General features: G+C 39.6%; 1 protein-coding gene across 1 annotated transcript; it reads right to left on the reverse strand.

Annotated features, from left to right (window-relative positions):
• Positions 1-204: 204 nt before the first annotated feature.
• Positions 205-19903, reverse strand: RGCC (regulator of cell cycle). The gene is made up of 5 exons (XM_074191748.1): positions 19743-19903; positions 18960-19148; positions 6942-7049; positions 4653-4715; positions 205-3035 (listed from the first exon to the last, which is right to left on the reverse strand). Exons 1-5 carry the CDS (start codon positions 19801-19803, stop codon positions 3028-3030), a joined length of 429 nt encoding a protein of 142 aa, XP_074047849.1. The 5' UTR covers positions 19804-19903; the 3' UTR covers positions 205-3027.
• Positions 19904-19930: the final 27 nt, after the last annotated feature.

Below are 19930 nucleotides of genomic sequence, written 5' to 3' on the forward strand. Positions count from 1 at the left end.
CCAGAAAAAATGTTTTAAATAATAGAACATGGTATAATGAAATTCAAATTGGAAAACTAGATGTTTACTTACCATGGACATTTAATATGTTTTTTAAAAGAAAAACTATAATAGAAATTGTTTCATATACAATCCTTTTTTGTTCTTTTGTATACTGAAATGTTTATATTTGCTGATGTTTGAGTTCATAATATTTTTTAATGATGTAATGCAGAATATTGAATTGTCAATATCCTTCAGTTAACTAGTGTGCATTCCCAGGATAGTAACCAGAATAGTGAGGGAAGTCAGGCTATAAGAAGATCGATGGAAGGAGCTGTGCCTGTTAGGGTGGAGAAGACATAGGAAGGGATGTGATTACTATCTTCACACATTTGAAAGGAATCATGTGGAGGAAAATTTAGACTTTTGCTATTCAGTCCCAAAGAACAAAACTTATACCAATGGATAAAATAGGTAAAAGTTAATAGAGAAGCTGATTTCAACTCAATAAATATTTATTTGAATGAAGAAAAATTTCCTAAACCCAATTGCTAACCAACTTGCAGTCACAGGGCAGACAAGCCAGCTCACCCAAAGCAGCTTCTGGAAGAGTGGCAAGAAGCAGCACGAGTCAGGAAAATGAAACCATCAGCAACCAGACCACCATTTCTCAGACTCCAGGGGAGATATTGAAAGACCCTGAACCCAAGAGCCTTGGGAATAACAGTGCCCTCCAAACCACCAGGCCAGCTTTCATCCCAGTCATCATTTGCAGAGACATTTCCTGTGACAAAGGGACCAGCCAACCCCACCAACCCACAATCCAATGGTTACACACAAGGGCAAACAATTCGGCCTAGGGAGGGGGTGAGGGTGGGGTGTGGGAAGACAGGAAATACCCTGCAGCAGGTGCCACCACAACCTTGACCACTGTCTCCTCTCAGACTGATAGAGATAACTCAGTATATGGAACTTGAGAGCCTTGGGAATTGCAGCCCAGTGCTTGATGCCATCATCCTGGGAAGCAATCCCAGTGGAAGCTCAGCCTGGTAGCTCCTTCTGCTTTCATTGAAGACTAAGCTTTTGTCACTAAAATCCTTGTACTGCCAAATGCTTCAAAATCAAAAACTGATTTAATTTTATTAGTGGAAATGACATCAAAGGAAAGCTGTTAGCATTTGCTTTACTGCTGCACTCTACTGGGATATTTCCATCTGTCCTGCAGGCCAAAATTTGTCTGCTCCATTAGAATGAAAGCTTCTTAAGGGCAGAGTGTTTCACTTATCTCCATTTCCAGTGTTTCACATATCATAAGCATTTAATAAATTCATTTGTTCATTCATTTAAAATTAGAATGATCTAAAATGGAACTGGGTTCCAAATGGTTGCACTGGGGGAACTCTGAGTTCTTTGCCACTTAGAGACCTTCCAGGCTATTTTTCAGGAATGTTAAAAATGGAATGTGTGATAGGACTTGGTAGCCTGTAAAGCCTTTTCCCATCTATCTATCTTTGGACAAATTACATAACTTCTGTGATTTGGATTCTTTTTTTTTTTTTGGTTTTTTCTTTTTGCAAGGCAAATGGGGTTAAATGGCTTGCCCAAGGCCACACAGCTAGGTAATTATTTTAGTGTCTGAGACTGGATTTGAACCCAGGTACTCCTGACTCCAGGGCTGATGCTTTATCCACTTTATCCACTATGCCACCTAGCCGCCCCGATTTGGATTCTTTATCTAAAAAAGGGGCATAATACTTCCCATCTCACTTGATCATTGTTCAGATCCAAGGAAATACTGCATTAAAATACTGCATTTAAAAAGTCCTATGAAATTGTAAACTATTACAGTAATTACAGAAGCAGAGCTAAAATGTATATTCACTTCCTCAACCAGATAAGCTGAAACATCACCATGTTAGCTGCCCCCGACTTCCCAACACCTGGGTTTTGTGTACAGCTGGCTTATTGGAGAATTTTGATTTGGACCCTCCAACGTCCTAAGCAGGAAACTGTCTGTAGCAGCTGAGATTTCCCTTTATTTAGTAAGCTGATTTATTCAGGTGGGATTTTCATGGGATAATCTCTAGCTATTGAAGGTTCCAGGAAAGGAAAGAGGACAGATCAGAAATCTGATCTCCAATAAAATCACAATGCCTAATATCCAGTTTCATATTACAGATATGGCTAGTTGTTTACCTGGAATAACAATGAACATCAAATTATTTGGAATATTTGGCATTATTATTTTATTTCCATTAGAAAAAGATTAAGGAGAAAATGATCATCTGTCTTTAAATATTTTTCAGGGCAGTCATGAAGAGGAATCAAACTTTCTTCTTGGTTGGAGAATTGAAGTAAGACCAATAAAAAAGTTATATGGAAGCAGATTTTAGCTCAACAAATGTTTATTTGTTGAATAACTGAGAATTTCCCAACAATTAAAGCTACAAGTAAAAAAATGGAATAGGTTTCCCCCTTTTAGGACAGGGGGATCTGCCTTAAAGAAGAAACTGGAAAATATGTCAGTGATAATGTTGGTAGCTGAAATTCAAGTTTCAGGAAGTACTTTGGACAGCATAACATCTAAGCCCCCTTTCAAAAAAATTGCCCCTAAGATTCTTGGACCTGGATGATGGAAGAAATGTGGGGGGTTTAGGGGAAGAAGAAATCCTGACAAAATCTGGACTCCAGTTCAAATTTTATTTGCATACAAAAATATATTATAAAGGGATAAAGCATCATTACTGTTTCCAACTATATATAATTACAAATATCTTCATAAACACATTTTAAATTACATATGAGTATGTTTGAAGGAAAAATAAAATATTAGCACAAGCCATTTGCTCTCATCTGCTGCACAAGTTAAGTCAATTTTAATACCTAAGAATCCAGCAAATAAGTTTGTATTTTAAATAACAGTATGTAAGATACACTGATCATAGTCAACTATGGCAGCAGTTTCTACCAGTTGGTTTCCTTGGGTCTTCTTCCTTCTGAAGCTTCTTCCATTAAAGGAACAGGTACCCACATCTTCTTCTCTTCTTACATGCCTATAAATGTGAAATAAATAAGAGACTATTCATAGAACTATACAAATGCTATATTTAACTGGGTTACACTTCATAAACATGAATCAAAGGACCAACTTTAATGGCAATGTTCCCACTAATTTCTGTCTGTTCTAACTGCCAGAACTGGGAAGAATTTCACAACTTAAATAAAGCAGGCAAGTTCATAACATGGCCCTATGATAAACTATGGGGAAATTATAAGGAATCTTTGTCAAAACAGGTTTATATCGTCTGAAGTAGGAGGATACTGTGTTAAAAAGGGTAATAAAAATCTTCAAATAGATTTTGGATGGGGCCAGGCTTCTTTTCTCTATTTTCAGGCCCATCTGAGACTAAAACTACACTCTGCCAAAAATACTTCAATACCTTTAAACTCAAATCTAGTACTGTCATCCAGACGTCTGGCAAGATGAAGACCTAGCTTCAGAACAATGCAATCCATCTGTATCAATCGAGAAAGTTACTGGATATTGAGGGATTGAATTGAAATTCAACTACCATGCTTTTGCTATTAGTAGCTGAACAAATGGAGTCCCTGGTGGGAAACAGATTCAAGCAACAATAACTGGTGGTGTACCCCTTCCTCTCGAGATCTCAGCAAAGTTAGACTAGGAAGTAGGAACACAAAAAGAAATATCTTCAAACCTGTTAAACCATACACAACTACTTCTCCACCCCAATCTCTTGACTAATTTCTCTCTACCTACTCTACCCTTTGGAATATGGTCTAGTTGATTTGTACGATGCACATGGGAGAGCATCCTCAAGCCTCCTCAAGGAATATATATATTAACAGTGTACTCAAAGTCATAGATTATGTCTCTGGATATGCCAATAGGGTAGCATTAGGGCAGCTTCCAAATGGGAAGCAACATACAGAACAATTTTTATTATTCAGTAGTTGATTTGGGTTTTTCTTAGTTTTAATCACTTTTAAAATAACTTCTTTTAAAAAATAAGCTTAATAATCAAAAAATTCAAACCATCCCCAAATCTCCATGAAAATGGCTCAGTTTAATTCATTCCAAAAGCAGTTACCCTCAGGCCTCAAAAAGTACTATTCTATGTCAATCCTTATCCCAGAAGAGTTAGCAGTTTCCAATTAAGGAATTTCAGTGCTAGAAATATTTAAAATCAAAGAACAGAAAGAAAGATTTAACTGCCCTCACCCCATTCAAGTTCCCAAGATCATATATTTGAAATTCTCTAAGGACGGTTAGTCCAAACATATCTTCATGGTCTATTACTCTTTGGAGACTACTATTTTATCAAAACCTCTGCTGATGGCAAAATATTTGTGGTGGTGAATTTACTGGTTTTCTTTGATCTTAAATGCTCTTTTTGGCTGATGGAAACACATTATCCAATGGTCCATGGGGTTGTGACAGGGTTATCAGTGAAGATGATAGTCTAGTCTGACTCTAAACTGGTCTTTTCATTTTTGCAATAAATCAATAAGCATTTATTAAACACTTTCTTGTCTCTCTCTGTTCACATGATAGAGGGTGTTCTCTATATCAATGAAATCATAGACAGCATCCTTATCTTTGGGGTGCTTATAAATTATTTGTTTGGAATCATCTGAAATACACATACTTTCTAATGTTCTGTCCAGATCAGCGATGAAGTCCTCTAGCTCTTTGGTGTCTCCAAGTTTGGCTGTAAAACAAGGAATAAAATTTAGTTTTCATACATGAATGATACAAACAGACACATGATTATTTTGAATTCTATCAATCATCCAATAAGTACTCAAAAACTATTAAGTTGCTACCATCAGCTTGGAAGACAAATAACACCAGATAGAGCTGCCTTCATGGTGCTTACAATCAAATTATTTTTTTCAGATGGGGTATTACACCTGTGACTTCATTGATATAAGGAACTCCTGGAGAAGGAAACTTCTTCTTTAGGTTAGCAAATTCTCCGTGTCTTAAACTCTTAGAGAACTGTCTAAATAAAATGACTTTTACCATTTCCTCTGAGCACCCGCTCTAAGGTTCAGGTGTAATAATATTTCTAAAGTTTAAGCTAAATATTTTCTTACTTCAGAGTATAGTAGAGAAAGAGTTTTCCTTCACTGTCTTTGAGGAGACTGAATTGAAAACCCTCCATCTAATTTCCATTTTGGATTTATTGAATGTCTTAATCTTGGCACATTATTTATTTAGCCTCCAGTACCAAGGCATACCCTGTAATGACATAACAAGATGAATACAAGGAACTCTTGGGAACAATTTTACATGCAGAATTAGTAGCTAACTGGAGTTTGAATTTTATTTTTATCTAAGAGAGAGATCAGTAGAAAAATAAACATAAAATAGGATGCTTGAAATTTTAGATGTTTTTGAGGCTCCACAGCACCCCAGGTTCAATTACCTTGAACTAGTTTCCTAGAAGAAGTGTGAACAAAGTAAGCTTATAACCAATAGTCTGAGAAAAACTGACAACTTTTTAAGAATTGCCCATTTAGGGGTGGCTAGGTGGCGCAGTGGATAGAGCACCAGCCCTGGAGTCAGGAGTACCTGAGTTCAAATCTGGCCTCAGACACTTAATAATTACCTAGCTGTGTGGCTTTGGGCAAGCCACTTAACCCCATTTGCCTCGCAAAAATAAAAAAATAAAAAAAAAGAATTGCCCATTTATTTTGCTGTTGAAGTATAGGTATGGATATTTTTAGGAATAAACAACTCCTCACTACATTGCTTTTTAACCCTTTTTGGCAACAGGTGTTCATTCTCCAAACTGATACATTTGCAGGATTGGGGAGTAATTTCAGGCAAGATTGTGCCATCTTGAAACTACCCTAAATATGTGAGACTCATCAGAGAATGTGGATGACTGCACCAATTCCCAAAAGTCCCAAAATTACAAGACCTGTGGTGGGGGTAGGGTGGAAATGGAAAATCTCTCTCTTAGGAAAAGCTCTGCTTTAATATTAGGGAGTAGTAAAATTCAAAGATATTATAGCTTCCCCCCCCCCTCTTTTTTTGGCTCCATCCGATGATTTTTCACTGGGGTAATATTTCTTCTAAAAAACAAACAGTTCATTTTATTGTCAGGAAGGCAAGTGTCCAGCATAAGCTAATGTTCTGCTAGCCAGCAAAGGCATTTGAGGTTAAGAACATTTAAGGTCAGTTTCCTTCTCTCCTACCTAAGTCAATTCACTAAACCCCCAAAACCAGGAAGTTTCACATAAGTTTTAAAGACCCAAGAAACATTGTGAAACAGAAAAAAAATGGCCTGTGCTGAGATTCAGGCACTTGAGTTCAAATCTCATCTCTGCTACTTGCTCCGTATGTGAGTAGGCACTCTGAGCTTGTTTTCTTCTGTAAAGGGGAAGTTTGGATCATCAAAGAACTATAAATTATCTAAAATCTATTGCATTCAAATTCTAGGATTATTTTGTTCTCAAAACAGTCAGAAAATAGTAAAGCTTCTACCTTGACTTTCTTCAGGACATCTCATTGCACCTCATGAAAATTCTATTTAATTGTTGAGTTAGTGCAATTACCGAGAATGTGGGTGAAATAATTGATGTAGTTATAAAACTCCACCTTCCACAAACCTTTGCAGAAGGGTTTTACATTCTAGAACCAATGGAAGAGGCTGCCAGTCACTGTGATTTGGCACAGAGTCTGCCTATAACCAGATTACAACCTGCCTAGGCAGAGAACAAAGGAGCATCTGGAACCATTTGTAGAAATGTTCACCCCATAAAGTTCTGCACGTGTGAGAAATCCAGAAGTCTTGCCCATCAACTTTGATCCACAGAGGTCAAGAAAGAGTGCTAGGCAGAGATGACCCCAGAGTCTGGTACAGCTGGAGAGAGAAGATGGGAAGGGGAATGAAGAGTGGGAAGACCATGTACCCAGTTAAATTTACCTTTCCGAGGAATGACGAGGGGAGAAGACAAAGATGGTGTTGACACTGTTGGAGAATTCAGCTTTTCATCACTGCAACTGAAACTGTGTCTATAAGGGGAATCTGCACCTTTAAGGAAAAGAACACATAGGATAATTAGAATGAAGGTATACAAAGAATGAACAGTCATAATTAGTCTCTAGAAGAGACGATGTCCTAAGTCTACCTGGGGGAAAAAGATCTTCTGCATTCAGGTGTGCAGACATACATATATTCACACATATATACAAATACATTTAACAGCTAATAATAACTCACAACAATTAATACTTTGGGTTTTATAAAGCACTCTAAATTATCTCATCACTCTCATGATGAGTAGGCACTCACCAGTTCTGTGAGTTAAGTAATTAAGTATTATAATTCTCATTTTACCAATGAAAAAGCAAGGCACAAAAAAAAAGGCTAAATTCCTTCCCCAAGGTCAAATAGCTAGTAAGTAGTTGAGCTGGGATTTAAAACCCAGATCTTTATATGTATATATACATACATATAAAATGGATATATTAATTATATATGGAAATATCTAAATGGACTATAAGATCTGAAAAACCCTATAGTAAGTGGTTATTTATTACTAATAATATTAAGTAATGGAAAAGAAATAACTCTTTAAAAAGTTGACAGCCTTCTCAGAAACAAAGGAAAGAAAGAACTAGGTATATACACACATATATACATATATGAATATATATATATATGTGCATATATATAGGTGTGTGTATGAATGAAAATACAGGCACATATACTTTTCTTCCTAAATATAGACATGATATACAGATATAATTTATATGCTTTTCATTTCATAACTATGTACATAAGTACGAATATTTTATGTATTACATAAACATATATCACTCCATCAATTATTTTATTGAATGCCTACTATGTGCCAGTTGTAAGAATATAAATGAAAAAAAAGAATCAGTCTCTGGAGTTTATAATCTATTATGAAGGATCTGTGACACATACATACATACACACATCTATCAGCATATAAAATGATAATTATATAATTATATTCTGTAATGATAGTTTTGACTCATTTCTACAACCCTCAAAGTTTTGCTTTCCTCCCATCACCCAGTGAAAACTCCCATATCCACAAAACAGGAAAGGTATGATATACTAGCAGTTGCCTCTATTCCAATAATTTTCTGGATTCCTTTGGGATCTCTGTGTCTGTCACATTCAGCCAAGACAATAATAACTTTGGTTGTTGCAGGTTGGGGGTGGGGGTAGGGGTTGGATAGAGAATTATTTTCACAGTAAGGCAGCATTTCTCTACATAGGGATATACTTTAATGAAGAGAGACATTGTTTCTAGCCCCTCCTGTGCCAGATGATCTGAGTTCATTCAAGTACAAAGAAGCCTGGTCTTGTGACTGGATCCTCACTCCTTTCTCAAACAGGACTTTCAAAGGTCCTTCAACAAGCCTTTACCTGGGCAGCTGCACCCTAAGACTGTTGCTCCTCCTAGATTTATCCTCTTTTGGAGTTTGGTGAACCAAGGAAGAGCCTGAAACCTTGGAAGAAGGGTTCTAAGTCCTTTAACTATAGCTTTTAGGAATAATTTTATCCCCCCCAATCTCACCTACCTACCATCTACCTTGTCTTCATTTCTTCCTTAACTCTAACTTACATTAGACTTTGAAGAAAGTTAGGAGCCATACAGACAACATCAGAGACACCAAGATAATTGAGTTATTTGAAAGGATTTGAAAATCAGCTTATCTTCAGAAAAGATATGAGAATTAGCATCTTCCTTCCTTCTTTGCAGAAATGAGACTATGGATGTGGACCATTGTATAATATTGTCAGACTTGGTTGATATGTTAACTAGCTTATCTGAAAAAATTTTCCCCTTTTAGTTTTTCTAGGTAGGAGAGGGAGGAGAGATAGATTTAGAAATGAAGGTGATGCTAAAATAAAAAGAAATCAATCCTTTTTTAGAGGTAGGGAGTTAAGAGTTTGGGATTCTAGTCCCAGGTTTTGCCACTAATTCACTTATCCAGGCTGTTTCCTCACCTGCTGAACAGGCAATTAGACAAAACAAGTCACTTAACCTCTCAGCCTCTATTTCCTCGTTTTTAATGGAGGTATTGTTATGAGGATCAAATGAGGTGACACATTTAAAGGACTTTACAAACTTTGATACTCTATATAAATACTATTATTAAGTCTCTTCCTGCTGTAATATTCTATGAGGTCCCTATCATTAATTAAGGTTCCTATTTTTAATTAATGTCCCTTCCATGAGTAAGGGGAAATGACACCCATCTCTTCTTTATATAAGCAGAAGTCGTATTTCTAAAATTCCATAAAAATTTCCATAAAAACACATAAAATTAGGTCAAAAAATAAATCAATAACCAGTGTAATTTTGGGTAAGGGACAGATATTACCATGTTCATTGTGGGGGGGGTGAAGACAGTATCTGAAAACAATGTGAATATTTGACTAAAGTCTAGAAACCCCTTTTACTTTGCTTCTGGGAAAACTTGAACACAAACTTATAATCCCAAGCATATTTTTACAGCCAGGTTATACACCAGGGGATATTTGTGATGGAAAACACAGGCAGACTCAACTACGGCAGTATAAAATACGATATTAGCTCATAGTCCTTTGAATGAAAACCCATGTGGCCAGAACCCAGACACCAAGGAGCAGCACTCGGCAGCAGCCAGACATCCCTGCTCCTACAGGCTCCACAGGAAACTGGCGTTGTCCTGACCTTCTCAAACAGGTCTTGCAAAGGAAATTCGGAAATGGCATTTCAATCCAAGTTCCCAAATATGTGAAATTATGCCCAGTAACACAAGTTCAAAGCACCTATTTAAAGAAATGTGACCTTTCGGTGAATACTTTAAAACCAGGGCTGTATATGTAATCAACAGAGTTTCATCAGTTTATATGGTTCAGACTCTAATCCCAGGGACCCATATTTATGTCTATTTACAGCCGCCAAACTTCGTAAAACATGCACCATTACAGTTAGTATATTAGACAAATAGAATACCAGACTGGGAGTAAATAGGTACTGGTCTCATCTTGTCCTGCATGACCTAGAGTGATCCTTTCATTTCTCCATGCCTCAGTTTCCTTGTATGTGAAATGAAAGCATATGACCAACCCCTTTCCTGTCTATCTTTGAGTTGATAAAGGAAAGAGACTCTTAAAATTATGTAATGCACACATATGTATCTCTCGAAAATAATGTAATTATTTTTAATTGGGCAGACACAGCTCTTTTTTTTAAAAAGCAGTTTGAATCAAGTCTTTTTTGCCTCAGCCATTTTAGAAGTTAAAAAGTCTTTTTGTCAGCTTCTACCTGTATATATGGAATATACTTTTAACAAGACTTTAAGGCCAGTTTAATATTTTGAGAGTCTAAACAAATTCATGTTTAGAAACCTGTACTTTAATCTACCAAACCAATGCCTTCTTCCCTACATCCTGCCCAGCTCATTCCAATATCACAAGTTTATGGGTGGAATGGGGGTGGGGGGGAGGTAGTGTCCAAGGCACACACTCTAATGTAGTGGCCAACAGAGTCTAGTCTGTAGGTATTATTCCAAGTTACATAGAAGAGATTCCCCTCTCATACCACCACAGTTACCCATCCAGATGTTTGCTCAAAGTCCTTTGGCATTCCTGTGTCCCCCATTTCTAATGGGAAAAGTGGGTTTTTTAAAAAACAATATCAATAGAAGGGCCAAGCAAGGGAATTAAGGATTCCCCCCAAAATTGATCTGTTATAAATTCTGGCTTTGATGCTGATTTGATCAAAGTTTCTAGCTCATTGGAGAAAGAAATACAAAGGAAGAATCCCAAGTTTGAGGCCTAAAAGAGATAGCATAACTGAAAACTTCACCATGGTCTCACTTCTCTTCCTCAGAGGTCTTCTAACCAGCGACCTAAAAACCGATCAAAACATTTAAGCTCTCTCAAAGACAAAATTATAAATAAGAGAAATTTCATAGATCACAGGTTTAGAGTAGGAAGGGACCTTAGAGATGATCTAGTTCCACATACCTCAGTTTACAGATAAGGACACCAAGACCCTAAGGCTACATGACTTCTCCAAAGTAACACTGGAAAAACTCAGTATTAGAACTCAAGTCCCCTTACTCAAATGAGGAGCCTCTTTCTTTTCTTTTGTTATTCTTTGCTCCTTCTCCTGGTTCCCCATTATCTTCATCCCCATTGAGGTACCCTATGCTTTAGACCTTTCCTGCTTGGCTCCCATGTCTAAAAACAAACAAACAAAAAAAACTCTTGCCTTTTTTATATCCCTTTAACTTTAGGTCTCTGTTTTCTACTAGGCAACAGCTAATTAAATATAATAAAATAATAGTAATGTGTTCAAGGGTGTTGTTGTAATCATAGGATCAAAACCCAAGTAAGGGATGTTATGGACACAATGTCTCAACCTAAAGAACCATTATTTCTAGTAGTGATCATTTCAAAACCCTTGGATCACAGATAAGAGATTTTTGAGACCCTGAACTAGCTACCCTCCCCAACTCAAAAGGCATGACTAGCTTTCAAAAATATCTGTCCTAAATGAGACACTTTTTCAGTAAATCAACTTCATTTTCTCTAATTGAAAATTTCATTTTTTAAAACATTATTAAGAAGTATAAAAAACCTGAATACTACTAGTATTTGAGAATGTTAGTTAAGTAGAGAAGTCAGAATAAGAAGTTTGTTAAAGAGGGAGGTGTGTTGTTTTAGCTTAGAGAGGAGGGAAGAGTAATTCCAGGTTACCACTAACATTTTCTATTTCAGAACAGAATGAAACCACAAAACACAAAACTTGCCCAAAACTCTTACAAATATAGAACAACTGCCCCATAAGTTTCAGGCAAGTGAACTATAGTAATTAACTGAGAGGAAAATCTTAGGCCTGTTTATCTTTTGTCATAAAGAATGAACACGGAGGGTGGAGAGAGGGGAGTCATCCTTCCTTGGTGTCTATGTTCCAGTGGTCCAAAAAAAGAAAAACACTCTTCATCAACATTGCCATCAGCTACTCTTCAGAGACAGCTCCAGTCCTGCCAAGGCGTCAGAGCACAACAAACCACCCACTCAGATTGCTTAATAATATGACCCATACTTCATGATATTGGCATAAATAGCCCAAGCCACCCAAGACATTGTTTACTTTGCCAGTGTCCAGACACAGGACTCAGCCTTCAGCCCAGTCCTAAAAGCAGGCCATTGGCACATACATGTTAATCATGGTACTGATACCCACCTTACCCAAAATAAAGTGTCCCACCCAGTAAGAAGTAAAAGTAGACTTTCAAAGGTCCTTCAAATTCCCTTCCAGCCTCCAGGTTATGCTAGATAAATCAAAAGTGATCCTTTTCAGCTTTTCCTCATTCTTTAAAAGTTTTCTACAATCTTCCTTAAACTATGGTGATGCAATTTTAATTTCATTGCCATTAAAAGACTTGATATTATTATCTGTTCAAACACGGGATAGCAAAGGTTTGTGGGAAAGACAAGGGTAGAAATTAATTCAACTGCAATCAGTTTAGCAAGTTGGTGAAGAAGGAACCAAGAAAACAGTACTATCCATATGAAAGCATTCAGGATGAGCTATTTAAAGTGCAACAGCTTAGGACACCACCTTAGAAGAAGCTGGAACAGGAAAAGTATTGGCTCATTGAAATGTTTACTTCCAGCCACCCCACCCCTCTGACAAGTGTACAGACTGGTCTGCAACTGTAGGGCTAAGAAGGAATGAGTGCTATGCTTATTTTCTCCTTAGGAAGAAAAACACCCTTGATAGAGTTTCTTCTTTTCTGGTTACTGGAATAATGGCACAATTTTGATTTCTTCTAGTAAGTGGGGTTGGAGGTAGAGAGATGTGGTAACTTATGAAAAAATAAAAGTTTCCATTGAGTTTACAACTGGATGCATGTTTTCATAGGTGAGAGAGCTTGATTATTACAAACAATATTTTAAATCATGATAATGAGATATGATTTGACTGAGATTCAGATCTTATTGATAAAATCGATATATGGGGCAGCTAAGTAGCTCAGTGGATAAGGCATCAGCCTTGGAGGCAGGAGGATCTGAGTTCAAATATGACCTCAGACACATAAATACCTACTTATCTGTGTGACCTTGGGCAAGTCACTTAACCCCATTGCCTTGCAAAAACCAAAAAACAAATCACTAAAAATAAAATAAAAACCTATAGATTTCTTAGCTGGGTGAGCCCAAGCAAACTCTTGGAGTCTCAGATTCTTCACTTATAGAAACAGAAGCAAAATCATAGGATTGGTTTTAGGCTCAAATGAAAGAATATAAAGTATTTTTTTAAAATTTTTTTAAAAAAATAAAGCATTTTGGGGGCAGCTAGGTGGCATAGTGGATACAGAACCGGCCCTGGAGTCAGGAGTACCTGAGTTCAAATCTGGTCTCAGACACTTAATAATTACCTAGCTGTGTGGCTTTGGGCAAGCCACTTAACCCCATTTGCCTTGCAAAAACCTAAAAAAAAAAACAACCATAAAGTGTTTTGCACACCTTAAACTACTATCTTTTATTATTATTATTATTATTATTATTATCATTATCATTATTATTATTATTAAATGAGAGAAACAAAATTTTCAGGAAGATGTCAAAGTACTTTTTAAATATGAACTTTTCAATCTAAGTAATCATGTTTTAGTTTCACAGATGGAGAAACAAGGTTTAACAATACCTTACAATTTGTCTGAGGTCCCTGTGTAAGTCATTGGGAGAACCTAGAAAATCCTGTCATGATCTTATGGCTGTAGCCATGATTCACTACCTTTTAAAAATAACCAAAATAAAGCATCTTAACCAATATCTTAAATGAAAATTCAGTTCATTTCAGGAGACCTGAGTTCTGTGCCAAAGCTTACCACATTTTTTTTGGCCTTTCTTTGTATCCTTGGCATATATGCTTTTGATTTGAATTCATTCATTGCTAAGCAAACTTAAGAGCTTAAATGAGGATCTCTATTTTTTCCCATCTGGTAAATGGATGTGACTATTTAAGTTTAAAACTGCATTAAAACTTTTTGGACAACCTATATAAATGGGTCTGGTGACCTCTCTCTCCCTCCCCTCAAATGGTGCAGCTATTAATAAATATGACTAAAGTTATAGTACCAAAAGCCAATTAATTAATATGACAAATGCTCCATGCAGCTAATTCCTAGCAGTAACTGAGATGCAGATTAAAATACAGTGCCCTAAAAAGATGATGACTTATGTGACAGGCTAACTACCCTGGAGTCTATATTGTAATAGGTTTGTATAGAGAATAGACTCAACTAGCCAGCAGAGAATTAGCTGAGGGGTATTATATGGATAACCTGTGATTTATTTTTTCCTCTTTATTTTCCTAACTACCAAACTAATGGTTAGTTTCATTAGCACAAAAAGCAAAAAAAATGCAGATTCTGGGCAAAACACACACATACACACAAACACACTGGAAATACCTCCCCCAATGCTGGTCAAGGATGCTTGCCAGTGCCTTCTTCCTGTGTCCACAAAGAAATAAGAAAGGTTTCTACATCTGAGATCCTGTCCAATAGAAATCCTGATTGTCTCTGAATGGGCAATCTTATACTCTATTCAAGAGGAGTGTGATCACTGCCTGAACAAGAGCTGTTTCTTTGCAGTGAAATAGCACTGGACAAACTGTCCTCATTTCCTTGCCTTGATGGAGAGGATTTCATGTCTGACTTTCTATCTCATACCATGACTGATGTGAGGTATTCAAGTATGGCCACAGAAAGAGAGACAGGTTTCAAGAAATGTAAGATTTCCTTTTGACATCAAATTAGAAGAGAACCCAGGCTGAGGGAGGCTCTTTCACTCTGTTCAACAAGAGCCTGGAGGCTATTAGTATCAGCAACAGAATAAAAAAAAGGTTCAGAAAAAATAATTTCAGTCCCTTGCCTCTTATGAACTGTAATTCATTTTAAACCTCCCTGTGAAGTAAGAATTATCCTTCTTTTCCAAATGATGTGTCTGGGCCATGGCTGCCAAAGGAACCAAAGCTGGAAGTCAAGTGCCTTACTCAAATCTTGGGTTAGGGCAAGGAGTGCCCTTCATCTGCATAAAAAAATAGCTTCTGTTCAAATTTGGTGACTGAATTTTTCCTTCCTAGTAAAGGGAGAAAATAGCTTCTGATTTCCCTAAGTACAACCACAAAGAGTTTCCTCATCTGCAAAATGAAAGGGTTGAGTTAGATGATTTCTTGAAGTCCTTTCAGAAACTGTCTGAAACTGTTTCTGTAACTAAAGTTTCACTGAGATCCCTTCTAAAATAAGGAATAGGTAGCATCAGCAACTTACTGTTGCAGGAAAAGAGCTAGTTGAGGATGTCAGGATTGGATTTGAGTTCCCTTTCTGATAGCTGCTTCAGCTCTAATCTCAGTTTCCTCATCTGAAAAATTGGAGTAATAATGTCATATGTCATATATCTGATATGTCATAGAGCTATTTTGAAAATCTAATAAGATACAAGTATGTAAAAGTAGTTTGAAACAATAAGACATATAAATATTATTATATTTTTTGGCGAGACAATGGGGTTAAGTGAGAGGAGAAATTGGCCATAACCTCATCAAACTCACACAGGACCTCAGACAGGTCTGTAGCCACCACGGATTCAGGAAGGAACGAGAGGGGATGAAGAGTCGGGCCATAGATGGGATCAAAACCTAAGGGGATTACAATGACCTAGCTGTGTAACTTTAGGCAAGTCACTTACCCATTGTCTTGCCAAAAAAAAAAAATTAACTACCTTTCAATTATTTGGGGCAACTAGATGGTGCAGTGGATAGAGCACTGGTCCTGGAGTCAGGAGGACCTGAGTTCAAATCCAGACTCAGACACTTAATAAATTACAAAGCTGTATGACCTTGGGCATAGCTGTGTAACTTTGGGCAAGTCACTTAACCCTACTGCCTTGCAAAAAAAAAAAAAAAAGACCTACTTAACTTTTGTTTATGATTAAAGAACTAATAATAATTATAGAATAAAGAATGTAAAAGTTCTGAATTCACAGTCAGGAAATCTTCATGAATATCCAGTTTTTAGAGGATACTAATTCACATGAAACTTTCTTTATGTCTCCCCTCAATTTCTTTATCTGTAAAATGAAGTCTCATAGGCCACAGATGGTCTCTGAGGTCCTTTCCATCAGTAAACCTCTGATCTGTGTTCATTAGGGGTCCTAGCCCAGCAGTGCAAAATAAGCTTATCAGCTGGTAAGTGACTAGGCAAACTCAAGCTTCTAAATTCAGCATGTTGAAGTAGCTGAGGAAGAGAAGAAAACTATAATTCAGCAAGCCGTGTGACTCTAGAGAGTCAGTTTTCTGTCTGCTCATGGCATGACTGGCTTTCTTTCCATTTTTCATCTCCTAGTTTATGCCAGTTTGGTATAAGTCAGTAAGCACAAGAAGAGGTGGGAACCCCTGGGGGATGGGGCCAGGTTTCCACCATAAAAGTCATTTATACTTAGAAGACCAAAGTTACAAGGCAGGAGGGAAGGGACCTATTAGATGCCAGGCTACATGTTCTACCTCCAACAACACTGAGAGGTTGTTTCTATTATTATTCTCATTTTCAGTTGAGGAAGCTGAAGCAGAGATTAAGTAACTAGTCCAGGGTCAGAGAACTGTATGTAAACCTCAAGCCCGATCTGATCTTTAAAAAAAGTGCAAGCAATTATTATAGAAGCACCTATGAAACTAAGAATTCATTTCTATAAATGACATCTAGGGGATTCTCAAAATAATCTGTTGTAGACTCCCCTTGAGAATCCCCTAGATGTCATTTTTTAAAAAGAGTTCTTAGCTTCATAGGTGCTTCTATAGTTTAGATCATCTTCTCTCTCTCATTCCCTCAATCATTGGTCATTTCCCACAGAATCCTAGAATGAAGTCTTTTACCCTGCTCCTTTTCATAAAAGGTTCAAAATCTGATTTAAATTAACAATAAAAATCCTAAACTACGCTCCCAAATAAAACCCTAGTTTGTGTGATTTGAAAAAAAAAAAACAGCACCACCAACAAAAACTGCTTAAACTTTCTGTGTACCTAAACACTAAAGATTGCAGACCTGAGTTCACATAACTCTTCTACTCCAAGGAACACTCACATGACTCTTATCTCCTTGCTCTTACAAGGTCTCTGGAAGGAACAGGTATTCTCGTTCCTGCTGAAATCCAGTGATAAGGAATCTGAGATCCTGGACTCAATTTCACCTTCCTCTATAGCAGCAGGAACCATCTTTCCCTTCCTGCCTGCTAACAAATAGCTTTTATCCCTCACCGGCACCTCTTTTCGCCTACATAGATTGCATAGAAAGTTTCTCAGGGGAAGAAACTTAGAAAGTGGACTGACAGCAGGACTGTTCCCCAACCAGAGAGGAAACACTAGCACTACAAACAGCAGAGGGAGAGGAATGGGCAAGGGAAGGGGGAGAAGGGCAGGAGGAGGGGAATGGAGAAGGGGGGAGAAAGAGGAAAGGGAAAGGGAAGAGGAGGAAGGAGGGAATGAAAGGAGGAAAGAGGGGAGGGGAGGGGAAGGGAAGAAAGGCAGGAGGTGGGAAGAGAAAAAGGAGGAAGGAGGGGATGAAAAGAAAAAGAAGGGAGGGGAGGGAAAGGGAAGGGAGAAGAGGAGAGAAAGAGGAAAGGGAAAGGAACCAGGAGGAAAAGGGGAATGAAAGGAGAAAGAAAGAAGGGGAAAAGGAGCAGGAGGAGGAGAAGGGGAGAGAGAAAAGGAAGGAAAGAGGAGGAAGGAGGGGGATGAAAGGAGAAAGAAGGGAGGGTGGAGAAGGGGAAGAAGGGAAGGGAGAAGAAAAGAGAAAGAGGAAAGGGAAAGGAAAAGGAACTAGAGGAAAGGGGATAAAAGGAGAAAGAAGGGGAAGAACAGGAGGAGGAGAAGGAGGAGAGAGAGAAAAGGAAGGAAAGAGAAGGAAGGAGGGGGATGAAAGGAGAAAGAAAGAAGGGGAAGAAGAGCAGGAGGAGGAGAAGGGGAGAGAGAGAGAAAAGGAAGGAAAGAGAAGGAAGGAGGGGGATGAAAGGAGAAAGAAGGGAGGGTGGAGAAGGGGAAGAAGGGAAGGGAGAAGAAAAGAGAAAGAGGAAAGGGAAAGGAAAAGGAACTAGAGGAAAGGGGATAAAAGGAGAAAGAAGGGGAAGAACAGGAGGAGGAGAAGGAGGAGAGAGAGAGAGAGAAAAGAAAGGAAAGAGAAGGAAGGAGGGGGATGAAAGGAGAAAGAAAGAAGGGGAAGAAGAGCAGGAGGAGGAGAAGGGGAGAGAGAGAGAAAAGGAAGGAAAGAGGAGGAAGGAGGGGGATGAAAGGAGAAAGAAGGGAGGGTGGAGAAGGGGAAGAAGGGAAGGGAAGAGAAAAGAGGAAAAGGAACTAGAGGAAAGGGGATGAAAGGAGAAAGAAAGAAGGGAAGAAGAACAGGAGGAGGAGGAGAAGGGAAGAGAGAGAGAGAAAAGGAAGGAAAGAGGAGGAAGGAGGGGGATGAAAGGAGAAAGAAGGGAGGGTGGAGAAGGGGAAGAAGGGAAGGGAGAAGAGGAGAGAAAGAGGAAAGGGAAAGGAAAAGGAACTAGAGGAAAGGGGATGAAAGGAGAAAGAAAGAAGGGGAAGAACAGGAGGGGGAGAAGGGCAGAGAGAGAGAGAGAGAGAGAGAGAGAGAGAGAGAGAAGGAAGGAAAGAGGAGGAAGGAGGGGGATGAAAGGAGAAAGAAGGGAGGGTGGAGAAGGGGAAGAAGGGAAAGAAGATGAGGAGAGAAAGACGAAAGGGACTAGGAGAAAGGATGGGGATGAAAGGAGAAAGAAGGAAAAGGAAGGGGAAGCAAGGCAGGAGGAGGGAAAGGGAGAAGAGAGAAAGAGGAAAGGGAAAGGGGCGGGGATGAAAGGAGAAGCAGGGAAGGGAGGAGGGCGGAAGGAGGCACTGACTCTCGGAATCGCTGAAGCCGCTGCTGCTGTCACTGACGCTGGCGCTGCTCCTGCGCTTCATCCTCTTCAGGTGCTCCTCGTACTCCAAGTGGCGCTCGTGGAAGCGGGAGGAGAAGTCGGCCAGAACCTCGTCAAACTCGCACAGGACATCGGCCAGGTCCGCAGCCACCGCGGACTCCAGGGCGGGAACTAGAGGGGCGCAGAGTGTGAGCTGGGGGGCCTCAGGCCGAGCAAGCCTCCCCCCTCCCGCCCCCCCTCAGCCGGCCCAGCATCGGCCCGACCCCCCCAGGATTCCAAGGCGGCAGGAGCCCAGGGGCTCGGCCAAACCAGTCTCTCTCCCAGGTTACGAGGGGCAGTGAGAGGGGAATGGATGGAGAGGCAGGAGGAGGAGCGCTTCAGCTCTTGGAGGGGTGACTTTTAAAGCCTCCCTCCGACCCAGGACAAAGTTCAGGGTCCGACGCGCTTCTAGGCAAAGGAGGCGCCGGGTCCTGCACCAGCTGGAAGAGAGAGGGAGGACAGAAGGAACCAGAAGGCAGGAAGGGAGAAGCACATTCTTTCTCCTTTTTTTAAAGTTCAGAACCAGTTTTCTATGGAAACTTCGGAGGGAGCCGGAGGTTGACGTCCTCCCCCCCGACCTTCCTCCTTCCTCTCTTCTCCAATCTGACCCCGCCTGATGGTCCAGGCCCTGCGGCTAGGATGCTGAAGCTGAAGCTCGGATTCGGGGGGCCAGGAGATCGGCCCCCCCCCCTCCCGGGCTGGCCAGCCCCCCGGGGCCGCCCTCACCTGCGCCTGCGGCCGGCGCCGCCTCGCCCCCGGCGCCGCGCTGGACTGTGGGGGGCTTCATGGGACCGAGCTCCGCGGGAATCCTGCACCCCAAGCCTTCCTAGCCGCCGCTGCGAGCGTCCCCCGCGCCGGACTGGACTCCGGAGCCTCGGGTGGCGCTGCTGGGGCCGGGCGCCGCCGCCTCTTAT

This window comes from Macrotis lagotis, chromosome 6 (genome assembly GCF_037893015.1).
Source record: "Macrotis lagotis isolate mMagLag1 chromosome 6, bilby.v1.9.chrom.fasta, whole genome shotgun sequence".
NCBI classification, from domain to species: Eukaryota; Metazoa; Chordata; class Mammalia; order Peramelemorphia; family Peramelidae; genus Macrotis; species Macrotis lagotis.

What these genes read in the sequence shown, in the direction of transcription:
- RGCC (XM_074191748.1), bottom strand. Translation starts at nt 19,803, where the DNA reads ATGAAGCCCCCCACAGTCCAGCGCGGCGCCGGGGGCGAGGCGGCGCCG. An exon ending in CGGCTTCAGCGATTCCGAGA is followed by an intron (nt 7,050 to 18,959) that starts GTCAGTGCCTCC and finishes TTTTCCTTAAAG; the next exon opens with GTGCAGATTCCCCTTATAGA. An exon ending in CCTCGTCATTCCTCGGAAAG is followed by an intron (nt 4,716 to 6,941) that starts GTAAATTTAACT and finishes CTTGTTTTACAG; the next exon opens with CCAAACTTGGAGACACCAAA.